The sequence below is a fragment of the Carcharodon carcharias genome, chromosome 31, assembly GCF_017639515.1.
Source record: "Carcharodon carcharias isolate sCarCar2 chromosome 31, sCarCar2.pri, whole genome shotgun sequence".
Taxonomy (NCBI): domain Eukaryota; kingdom Metazoa; phylum Chordata; class Chondrichthyes; order Lamniformes; family Lamnidae; genus Carcharodon; species Carcharodon carcharias.
In genome coordinates, this window is record NC_054497.1 from 27318087 (window position 1) to 27330380 (window position 12294).

General features: G+C 50.7%; 1 protein-coding gene across 3 annotated transcripts in view; it reads left to right on the forward strand.

Moving 5' to 3' along the window:
• Positions 1–1949: 1949 nt before the first annotated feature.
• Positions 1950–12294, forward strand: part of LOC121271731 (transcription factor AP-4-like) — a 49561-nt gene continuing 39216 nt past the window's right edge. The window contains exons 1-3 of one of the 3 annotated variants that reach the window (XM_041177932.1): positions 1950–2210; positions 9794–9959; positions 11259–11357. In XM_041177932.1, the coding sequence (XP_041033866.1) occupies positions 2134–2210; positions 9794–9959; positions 11259–11357 (342 nt within the window). In that variant the 5' untranslated portion in view covers positions 1950–2133. The remainder of the gene's footprint in view (positions 2211–9793; positions 9960–11258; positions 11358–12294) is intronic. The other 2 variants (XM_041177934.1, XM_041177933.1) reach the window with 2 other exon arrangements.

Sequence of the window (12294 nt, forward strand, 5' to 3'; positions counted from 1 at the left end):
CAACAAAACCTCACCAAACCGTGCAGACAGCAACTAGTGTACATACTCTGTACACGACCGTCACCAGCAACGATTATTTAGCCCAAGAACAGCCCTAAGAACTGCAGTAAAGGCTCTGCTGGTCCGAACACTACCAGACAGGACCCATTCAGCTACTCTGGGCCACCAGGACCCATTCAGCTACTCTGGGCCACCAGGACCCATTCAGCTACTCTGGGCCACCGGGACCCATTCAGCTACTCTGGGCTACCAGGACCCATTCAGCTACTCTGGGCCACCGGGACCCATTCAGCTACTCTGGGCCACCAAGACCCATTCAGCTACTCTGGGCCACCAAGACCCATCAGCTACTCTGGGCCATCGGGACCCATGCAGCTACTCTGGGCCACCAAGACCCATTCAGCTACTCTGGGCCATCGGAACCCATTCAGCTACTCTGGGTCACCAAGACCTATTCACCTACTCTGGGTCACCAGGACCCATTCAGCTACTCTGGGTCACCAAGACCCATTCAGCTACTCTGGGTCACCAGGACCCATTCAGCTACTCTGGGTCACCAGGACCCATTCAGCTACTCTGGGTCACCAGGACCCATTCAGCTACTCTGGGTCACCAAGACCCATTCAGCTGCTCTGGGTCACCAGGACCCATTCAGCTACTCTGGGTCACCAGGACCCATTCAGCTACTCTGGGCCACCAGGACCCATTCAGCTACTCTGGGCCACCAAGACCCATTCAGCTACTCTGGGCCACTTGGACCCATTCAGCTACTCTGGGCCACCGGGACCCATTCAGCTACTTTGGGCCACTTGGACCCATTCAGTTACTCTGGGCCACTGGGACCCATTCAGCTACTCTGGGCCATCGGGACCCATTCAGCTACTCTGGGCCACCAAGACCCATTCAGCTACTCTGGGCCACCAAGACCCATTCAGCTACTCTGGGTCATCAAGACCCATTCAGCTACTCTGGGTCATCAAGACCCATTCAGCTACTCTGGGTCACCAGGACCCATTCAGCTACTCTGGGTCACCAGGACCCATTCAGCTACTCTGGGCCACTTGGACCCATTCAGCTACTCTGGGCCACTTGGACCCATTCAGCTACTCTGGGTCACCAGGACCCATTCAGCTACTCTGGGCCACTTGGACCCATTCAGCTACTCTGGGCCACTTGGACCCATTCAGCTACTCTGGGCCATCTGGACCCATTCAGCTACTCTGGGCCACCAAGACCCATTCAGCTACTCTGGGTCACCAAGACCCATTCAGCTACTCTGGGCCATCGGGACCCATTCAGCTACTCTGGGCCATCGGGACCCATTCAGCTACTCTGGGCCATCGGGACCCATTCAGCTACACTGGGCCACCAAGACCCATTCAGCTACTCTGGGTCACCAAGACCCATTCAGCTACTCTGGGCCATCGGGACCCATTCAGCTGCTCTGGGCCACCAAGACCCATTCAGCTACTCTGGGTCACCAAGACCCATTCAGCTACTCGGGGCCACCTTTGTTTCTGACAGTAACAGACATTGTCGGAAGCAGGGGAACAAACCCCACTTTGGCCAGTATTTCCCCAGATTGCTGCCGTTGACCTTGGAGTGTAAAACAAGACAGCGTTCAAAACTGCTCACCGTTTTAACCCCGCCAAATAATAATAATAAATATATATTTATATATACATATATATGAGGATTGTTTCTCCCAGTCAATGAACAGTAACCATACTCCTCACTCATACTCCTTTCACTGCAAGATCCGATTCAGCCGCTGCCCTATCAATAAAGCAGTGACTATTACAGCAGCTCTCCCCCATAGTAAAGGTGCAAAGTGGCCCCCCCAGGGGAGGGAGGGAGGGAGGGAAAAGAAGATGACGGGCGCTAAGACCCACCGGCTGCCGCCCAGGCAGGCAGTGCGGATGCTGAAAGCGGTGCTGCGGCTCCAGCTGACCACGAGGTCCCAGCTGTTTCCCGCCATTGCTGAATGTTGTTACTACAAACCGTGTGTGTGTGTATATATTTTACAAAGAGAGAGAGGGACGGGAGAGTGCCAGCAGCAGCACCGTGTGTGTGTGTGTGTGTGTTGGACAGTGTTGCTGCTTTGAAAGCTGTGGATACAGTGACAGGATTTCGATGGCTTATTACACGGGGCAAAAAACGCTGCAGGAATTCCGCAAAGCGGAGAAGGAAGTGATCGGAGGCTTGTGTAGGTTTGTATCCCGTTTGTTTCTTTCAGAAATAATGTATCAATGGAGTTACATCGGGGGCGGGGGAGGGGGAGGGGGAGGGGGAGGGGGGCATTTAAATACCATCCACACGTGGGAGAGAGAGAGAGTGTCCCAGAGCAGGGGGAAGGTGGGGTTAATTCTCCCCCCCCCCCCCCCACACACACACACACACACACACACCCCCTCCCCCTCTTCTCTTCTCTTAAAAACAAAAAGGACCTGAAAACAAATTTCGCTTCGTCAACCTGGCGATTAAAAACTATATTTAAAAAAAAAAGTCAGCTGCTTTGCAGCCGGGAGGAGGGGGGAGGAGATACAGAGGCGACACCACCCCCCCACCCCGTATCCAAAGTTTTGCCACCTTGAATCATATATCAACGTTCCGGAGGGGCCGCGCACGTGGGGGGGGGGAATCCCCCCCTCCCCCCCTCTGCTGCAGAGTTTGCTGCATTCGATTTCCTCCCAGCTCGTCCTTGCCCAGCAGATCATGGCCGCCCCCTCTCTCTGTCTATTTTGTTTTGTGATATGGATCCTCCCACTTTTTTTTTGCAAATTCTTTCTCCTTCTAAAAGTTGCCTCTCTCCTCCCTCCTGCACCTCCTCCCTCCCTCCTCCACCCCCTACCTCCTCCCTTCCCTCCACCTCTCCCTCTCCCTGTTTTATTTTCCTAGTTTTTTTTTGAGCTACACAGTTCGCAAAATAAAATCTTACTCCATGATTTTCTCTCTTTTTTCTCTCTCTTGCCCAGTTATTGTTTGCAAGCTCCGGGTGTTGTGTTTGTTGCAGGAATTGCCCGCACGTCCGTGAGGAGGCATTTTAAACCTTGTTTTAAACCCTCGCTTCACTTACATTTCTCTCTCTCTCTCTCTCTCTCTCCCCCTGCACCCCCCCCCCCCCCCCCCCCCCCCCACTTGGGGTGGGGGGGAGCGTGTCCATATTTTGGTGGGTCTCTCGATCTGAGGAATGTACCTGTGGAGTTAAGTTTGAATACCCACCTTTAAATGGATTTCTCGTCTCTGTCTCACCGCCCCCCCACCCCCCCACAAAATATTTCCAACCCGAATCCCAATGCCAGTGTTTACTACTCACCGCGCACTAAGATTTCACTGGAATTGAGAGAAGCGCCCCCAACACAACCATTCGCAGATCAACTTACAATTATTATGAAATATGTTGATTGTTAAACTCCCCCCACCAGCCCCCCCCCCCCCCCCCCCCCCCGACTCACGTTTTCATTCATTTTTTGAGAGGGGGGAGGAGGAGGGAGGGAGGGAGGGGGGAGAGGGAGGAGGGGGGTTATAAAATGCAACTCGACTTAAATGTCAAGATCACAAACTCTTAAGAGAAAGATGCGCAATTAAATAATGTTTGGAAACTTAATCGCCCACTTTGTGCAATAAAAAGTAACAGGATGAACCGTATCTCCACACCCCCCCCCCCCCCCCCCCGGACCCCCACCCGCGCTTAAACTAGATTTTTTTTAACGCATTTATTACGGGTGTGAATTTTTGAAACAAAATTGGAAGAATCGTCAGTTTTAAAGAGATGAGACAAACGCTTAATCCACGTTAACAGTAACTGTTCGAGTACAATGGTATTTGCGATAGACTCGGAGGCAGTGGGACTTGTTGAAGTTTTTGGAGGGGGGACATGTGGTGAATTTTATGAATGGGCCTGAAATTGACTCGACTGTTCGCAAATGCGATTGGCTGATGAAGCTGTAGTCTGGAGTGTGATGGGCAGCGTTGCAAAGGGGGCGTGAACTCTGGTGTGTTTGGAACGAACTTTGTTTACACTGGTGGGCAGGCAGGATCCTGTCCAGCTGACGTTCTTCACCTTAAACTTTCAGACGAAACAGTGATGATTATATTTTTATGTTGCCTTACCCCAACCTGCAGCTTTCGTGTGTCAGCAGTGGCTCAGCTGGTAGCACACTTGAACTGAGGTGTTTGAGCGGAAAAGCCAAGGCTGAAGCTCCACTGCAGGACTGAGGGAGTGCAGCATTGTTAGAAGTAATAGTCGCGCAACACAAGCGCCAAGCAATGACCATCTCCAATAAGAGAGAATCTAACCTTCGCCCCTTGACACTCAATGGCATTACCATCGCTGAATCCCCCACTATCAACATCCTCGGGTTACCATTGACTGGAAACTGAACTGGACCAGCCATATAAATACTGTGGCTACGAGACCAGGTCAGAGGCTGGGAATCCTGTGGTGAGTAACTCACCTCCTGACTCTCCAAAGCCTGTCCACCATCTACAAGGCACAAGTCAGGAGTGTGATGGAATACTCTCCACTTGACTGGATGAGTGCAGCTCCCACAACACTCAAGAAGCTCGACACCGTCCAGGACAAAGCAGCCCACTTGATTGGCACCCCTTCCACAAACATTCACTCCCTCCACCACAGATGCATTGTGGCAGCAGTGTGTACCATCTACAAGATGCACTGTAGCAATTCACCAAGCCTCCATTGACAGTTTGCAACCTCTACCATCTAGAAGGCCAAGGGCAGCAGACACATGGGAACACCACCACCTGGAAGTTCTCCTCCAAGCCACTCACCATCCTGACTTGGAAATATATCACTGTCGCTGGGTCAAAATCCTGGAAATCCCTCCCTAACAGCACTGTGGATGTACATACACTACAGGGACTGCAGCGGTTCAAGTAGGCAGCTCACCACCACCTTCTCAAGGACAATAAGGGATTGTCAATAAATGCTGGCCCAGCCATGAAAGCCACATCCCATGAAAGAATTTTTTAAAAGGTGCTGTCTTTCAGATGAAACATTAAACTGGGGCCCTCTCTGCCTGCTTGAGTGGATGTAAAGGATTCCATGGCATTATTTTGAGGTGTCCTGGCCAATATTTATCCCTCAACATCACAAAAAACAGATTCTCTGGCCTTTATCACATAGTTGTTTGTGGGAGCTTGCTGTGCACAAATTGGCTGCCACATTTCCTACATTCCAACAGTGACCACACTTCAAAAAGTATTTCACTGGGGGTAAAGAGCTTTGAGATGTCCGTGATTGCGAAAAGTGCTATATAAAGGCAGACATTTCTTTCTTTTATTCATAGAATGAGACAGCACAGAAAGAGGCAATTTGTATTCGCTAGCATTTCAAAGATTGATAGTTACAAACTTCTTACAGGATATGATGTCCCTTGGCTGGGGGTGTCTAGAACCAGGGGAAACCATCTCAGGATAAGGGACAGGCCATTTAGGACTGAGATAAGGGGGAATTTCTTCACTCCGAGGGTGGTGAATCTTTGGAATTCTCTACCCCAGAGGGGTAGAAGCTCAATCATTGAGCATGTTCAAGACAGAAATTGATAGATTTCTGAATATTAATGACCTCAGGGATATGGAGATGGTGCAGGGAACTGGTATTGAGGTAGAGGGTCAGCCATGATCTAATTGAATGGCAGAGGGGGCTTGATGGGCTGAATGGCCTCCTCCTGTTCCTATGTTCCTAATTTGGCCCATGGTGTCTCTGCTAATTCTTTTTGAAAGAGTTATCCAATTGCTGTCACTCCCCTGCCCTTTCCCTGTAGCCCTGCAATTTTCCCCAGATAAATATTTATTTATCCAATTTCCCATTCGAAAGCTGCTATTAAAAGCCAACTGCCTGCACCTTCCAGGTTACAACCAAGAACATTTTCCCCAGATGGTTCTTTCAGCAATCGTCCTTAAACTGTTCCCAGTTTAGTATATTTGGATGTTTTCCAAATTTAAAGAAAAAAGGCTTTGTTACAATTGGATTAGGAAGAATTGGAAAGGGATTATGTTAGACTTTAGGGAATTTTCCCATTTTAATACCCCCCCTCCACCCCTGATTCCCAAGAGTCATTTGGAGGCAATGGGTATTGGTTGTTCTGCAGCACTCTGTGTAGTTGACTATTTCTTGGGATAAACCTAGACATTGTCAACGGAGTATTCATCTGTAGGGCATATTCTAGTCGAGTGTGAGGTTCCCCTGTGATTGCCACAGGTTAGTCATAGACCCCATCTAGAATACCATGTTCAGGTTTTGGCATGGGATCTCGGGGAGGATTGGAGGACAGGAGATGGCGGGGTGGGGGTGGTGGGGGGTGCAGTGCAGATTCATTAGACTGATGTCAGGGTTTAAATTAGGCTTAACTTCACTAAAATAAAAGCCAACTACTGCGGATGCTGGAAATCTGAAATAAACCACACACACACACACACACACACACACCGCTGGGAAAACTCAGTGGGTCTGGCAGTGTCTGTGGGAGAGAGAAACAGAGTTTAGCGTTTCGAGTCAGCTGAATGAAGGTCATATCGGACTGGAAACGTTAGCTCTGCTTCTCTACCAAATATGCTGCCAGACCGCTGAGTTTTTCGGGCATTTTCTGTTTTATAACATAAATTAGGAGGACAGTTGGGATAAATCTGATGTGTATTCCTCAAGTTTAGAAGATTTTAGCGATAATCTGATTGAGATGTTTAAGAGGGTTTGATTGCCCTGATTATAGAGAATGGGGGAGTCAAAAGTGAGGGGGCACCTAACCCACAAGCCAAGGCTGTTCAGGAGAAATTGCTGAGCATTTTCCGGCACCAAGAGCGGTGGAGACCAGGGACTCGTCCCCTTAAAAAGCTGGGGTCATTTGGAGCTGAGATCATGACTGCGATGGATGGATTTTTGTTAGGGTTGGGGCTTCAAGCTAAGAGGGCAGCAACTGGAATTTGAGGGGGCAAAGCAGGCAAGGCCTCATAGAATGTTGGAACAGGCTCGAGGGGCTGAATGGCCTCCTGTGTGCGGGTTCACTGGTGTGCGGTACAAGAGGGCAGCCCGAGTCAGCGGAGGTGATTCCTCAATGTGGGCCGGCACTTTCCAGAAAGGGTGAAGAGGGTTTGAGAGCAATGCCTTTTATTTTTGAAACAAGAACAATCTGGATTGCGGGGTGGGGGGGGTATTTGGTATCTTTTTCGCAACATCAGTACAATCGTGTCAGTGTTGGCGCCTGTGATCCAAGGGCTGATTCTGATGGAAATGTCCTTGTTGTGAGCAATAAAGAGAGAGAGAGAGAGAGAGAGGCTGGTGTTTGGGGACCTCCAGCATTGATAGTGTTGCTGCTAACGCTCCCACTGCTGGCACCAGGCAGCCAATATCTGCTAACAGCTGTTAGTTCATTTGCCGGGATCACCTGGCACGGATGTTGGGTTTGCCGCTCGGGATTTGGGCTGCTTTTCCAAATGTTGGACTGCCTCCAAAAATGAATTGTGGCGCGGAGCCAGCTGTAAGATAGAGGGCCCTGTGAGCAGGATGTCTCCCTGCAGAGCGGGGCTGATAAATAACTGGGACCAGTCCAGATGCTGCTTTCATTTTTGCTTCAAATGTGTTGGGCGAGCGGATGGTGGGGGGGTGGCATGGGAGGGGGGTAGGTGGGGTTGTAGGTTGGGTGGCATGGGGGTGGTAGGTTGGGTGGCATGGGGGTTGGTAGGTTGGGTGGCATGGGGGGTTGGTAGGTTGGGTGGCATGGGGGGTTGGTAGGTTGGGTGGCATGGGGGGTTGGTAGGTTGGGTGGCATGGGGGGTTGGTAGGTTGGGTGGCATGGGGGGTTGGTAGGTTGGGTGGCATGGGGGGTTGGTAGGTTGGGTGGCATGGGGGTGCTGTGGGGCATGAGCTGAGACACTGTGTCATCACTGAAATAATTTTTTAAAAATATTGGTACCGATGCAGTGCAGAGAATCAGACGTCAACAACTACACATCAGGAGAGGCTGTGGCCTAGTGGTGATGTCACTGGACTAGTAACCCTGAGGCCCCAGGCTAATCCTCTGGGGACACAGGTTCAAGTCCCACCACAGCAGCTGGTGGAATTTAAATTTAATTAATAACCTTAGTCAGTGATGCTCACCATTGTCGACTGTCATAAAAACCCAACTGCTTCACTTAGAGAAAGAAATCTGCCAACCTTATCTGGTCTGGCCTACATGTGACTCCAGACCCACAGCACTGTGTCTGACCCTTAACTGCCCTCTGAAATGACGGGAAAACCACTTTAGTTCAAGGGCAACACAGGCTGGCCTTGCCAGTGGAGCCCACATCCCATGAAAGAATAAAAGCAAACTGTGACAGACCTGTGACCACATGGATCTCAGTGATCCGATACTCAAAAGCGCTCCTTCCAGATTATATAGAGTGTAAAACAACAGAAGTGGGCCATTCGGCCCCACTGGTCCATGCTGTACAGATGAGCTTCCTCCTATCCCCCTTCATCTAACACAAGATAGAATCTGTAGGGACCTGGAACTCTCAATGATGGAGCATTTGACAAGGATTGGCCATGAACACAGATTCTAGTTCCAACATTGCAGGCTCTGGCTAATTGGTCAGGGATACAGTGTAGGCTGGCTGGGAGGGGTGCGGGGGGAGGTGGGGTTGGGGGTTGAATTGATAATTGGGCTGTAGGCCCTGGTTTAAGGGAACTCCCTGAGGAACGATGATATCTCCTCTCCTGTACAAAGCCCTTTCCCAGCAATTATTTTGTCTAATGGTTTCCCCCCACAATCACTTCCTGCCCTTTCTTCCGCAGGGATTGGTCCATGCTGGGTCAGGGTGAGCAGCAAAGCAGCTCCCCCAGTGCAGATGGGGTGAGCTGTAAGGAAAGGTTAAGAGAAAGCAACTTCCAACCACCCAGCTTTTAAAAGTAGCAAACTCAGAATTCATTCATTCATTCATTTGTATGTGCTCTGCCTCGAAGCAGGTCCTTAGCCTGTTGTCTGCTGACCCTTCACCATGAGCCGCTTTCTCGACTGTTCCTGTCAGAGGTGGTTTTCTATTGCCTTTCACTGTTAGGGGCTGGGTGAGGAGGCAGCTCCTGAGTTGACCTCGGGCAGAACAGGGATTGAAGCCACCTTGTTGATATTATTCTGAAACCCAAACTCAAATTATTCATTTAAATTTAAGCCAGGGACCCAACGACACAGGGATGTGTGTGTAAACTGGTGAATTGACACCTGACACCAGGAAGGGCGTCTATACTCAGAATGTCGGGAAGCGTTTGGAATTTCAGTTTCGATGATCTGAACCCCAGCTGCTTTGAAATATACTTTTGCTGCCCTAAACTTTGGAACCTCCCTCCCCAAACTTCTCCCCCTCTCTCCTGCTGTTAGACAATGCGTTAAACTGGCCGGGCTGGGAGCTAGCTAACACGTCCCTGGATGAGGGACAGAAAGGGTTGATCGAGTGATCCCCTTCTCGAGAAGGCTTTGCCAAGGCCACTCAGGTGAGAAGCCCTGGGTGTGCAGCGTCGGCCCATCAGTGCGGTTGGAAGAAGGGAGAAGACTAGATAGGGACCGGGATGGAGAGATGGCGGACGTTGGGTGATGCTGAGGTTTGGTTTGTGGATTGTGGCCGAGGGATGTGGGAATGTTTGGAGCTGAAAGGGTGATGGGGTTGGTCTTGTCCCACTCCTGCCCTGATGACCAAAGGTTCCTGTGGCACAGGGAGAGCGGCTGAAGCGGAAGCGGAGAGCGGGCAGCCCTCTTATCTCATCTCAGTCTGCGTTGTCTCTTGTTTTCAAACGCAGCCTCTCGAACATCCCGCTGACACCAGAGAGCCAGCGGGATCACGATCGGCGGATCCGCAGGGAAATTGCCAACAGCAACGAGCGGCGGCGCATGCAAAGCATCAACGCCGGCTTCCAGTCCCTCAAAGTGCTGCTGCCTCACACAGACGGCGAGAAGCTCAGCAAGGTTTGTTCACGAGGAGGATTCATCTCCCTCCCTTCCTTCCTTTCATCCATTGTGCTGGCCTTGTGGTCAGGCGCCTGTCAGACAAAAGGTTTTCCTGTTTTTATTGGAGCATTGTACAGTGCATTCTGTATAAAGACTTGATCCACTCTTCCACAACTTGTTTCAAACTCCTGTGTTTCTCTCTCTCTCTCTCTCTCTCTCTCTCTTCCCCCAACCCCCCCCCACCCCCCCCCACCGCCTTTCTCTGTGAGTGCAGTGCTCTGTCCTGGTGAACTGATGAGAGTCACACAGCCCAGGTTGGAGTGACAGTCTCAGCCAGGGAGCAGTATGGCTCCTACCAATGATCTAGACACAGGGGAGTGACAGGGTGAGGAAGTGGGTTCCCACTGCTGCCCACTGTCCACTGACTCCCGTGGCTGGTGACAGGTGCACTTAGTTGTGATGCTGTCATGGTCGATTATCTTGATGATGCTGACCATCCTCCAGAGGCCTGTACCTCAGCACAGAGTGTCTGAGTCTCCTCAACTGTTAGCTTCACTAATGTCATTCCTAAACTAGTTCACAAGTAGATATAACACGGGAGAGCTTTCTCTGGCCCTCAGGTGGGGGTGGGGGTATGTAATCCTTGTATTTTCCACAGTTCCCACGGCAGTGTGGCTCCCTGATTCTGGCATCTTGCCCAGCCCCAGATCCGATCGCTCCACCACTGGTGCTTGTGCCCTAAGCCCCAAAACTTCCTCCCCAAACCTCTCTGCCTCTCTCTTCTTTATATCGCTCCTTAAATCCTAGCTCTTTGACCAAGCTTTTGATCCTTCTCCTCTTCCAGGTCCCACGCCCTTTGGTGTTGGTGACAATGGACCTCCATTGGGTTGGTCCATGATGATACTTGGCAAAGTGCTGCAGTGGTTTGCTGTTGCCTTGTGCAGAGTAGCTAACCAGGGAAACTCTCCTGCTCTTACCACCAGCCATTGGCATAATGGGAGGATTTACCGGCTGATAATCAGCCTGTTTGGCTACGTTATGAACGCACCTTCCTTGGACATCAAGTCCTGGGGTGGGACTCGAACCCAGAGCTTCTGGCCCAGGGGTAAGGACGCTGCCCCACGGCGTCTGAAAACCTCCTAAGCTTTTGATCACTTGCCCTAATGATTCCTCCTGTGGCTCGATGTTTGTTGAGTTTGATAATGTTCTGGTGATGCGGCTTGAGATGTTTTACGGTGCCATATAAATGAAGTTGTTGTTGTTGTAGCAGTGTTGGGCACACAGTTTTGGAAAATGAATTCTTTTCCCTGGTGATAGGCAGCAATCCTGCAGCAGACCGCTGAGTATATCTTCGCCTTGGAGGAGGACAAGACCCGATTGATACAACAAAACACACAACTTAAGAGACTAGTCCAGGTGAGTGGGCAGCGGCTTGGCTTGGAACCTGCAGCCCAGAAATCTTTATCTTCATAGCAAGCACTTCCTGTCCTTACAGGAATGTCACAGCTCACTGTTTGCAGCATCTATTAGATTTAAATAATTGACAATTTAACTGTCCCGGGTACAAGCGTTCTGGCCATTCCAGCTTCCATAATTTGCATCTACAAGAGGAAGACAAATGTAAAATAGTCACCAGTAAATCCAGTCGGAAATTCAGGAGAAACTTCTTTACTGGGAGAATGTGGAGCTCGATCCCACGGGGAGTGGCTGAGCTGATGTATTTAAGAGGAAGCTCAATTAAACACAGAAGGGAGAAGGGAATAGAAGGTGAGAGGGTGAGACGAAGAGGAGGTGGGAGGAGACTTGTATGGAGCATAAACTGCAGCAGGGACCAGTTGGGCTGAATGGCCTGTTGCTGTGTCCGTAAACTCTACGTGGGGCGGATAAGCAGGACCTTTCTTATCTCTGTTATCTTAATGTGGCTGCTCCTGTCTCTCTCTCTAGCTCTCTCTTTCTCTCTCTAGCTCTCTCTTTCTCTCTCTAGCTCTCTCTTTCTCTCTCTAGCTCTCTCTTTCTCTCTCTAGCTCTCTCTTTCTCTCTCTAGCTCTCTCTCTCTCTCTCTAGCTCTCTCTCTCTCTCTCTAGCTCTCTCTCTCTCTCTCTAGCTCTCTCTCTCTAGCTTGCCCTCTCTCGCTCTCTCTCTAGCTCGCCATCTCGCTCTCTAGCTCGCCATCTCGCTCTCTAGCTCGCCATCTCGCTCTCTCTCTCTCTCCCTAGCTGGCCATCTCCCTCTCTCTCCCTCGCTCGCCCTCTCTCTCTCCCTCGCTCGCCCTCTCTCTCTCCCTCGCTCGCCCTCTCTCTCTCCCTCGCTCGCCCTCTCTCTCTCCCTCGCTCGCCCTCTCTCTCTCTCCCTC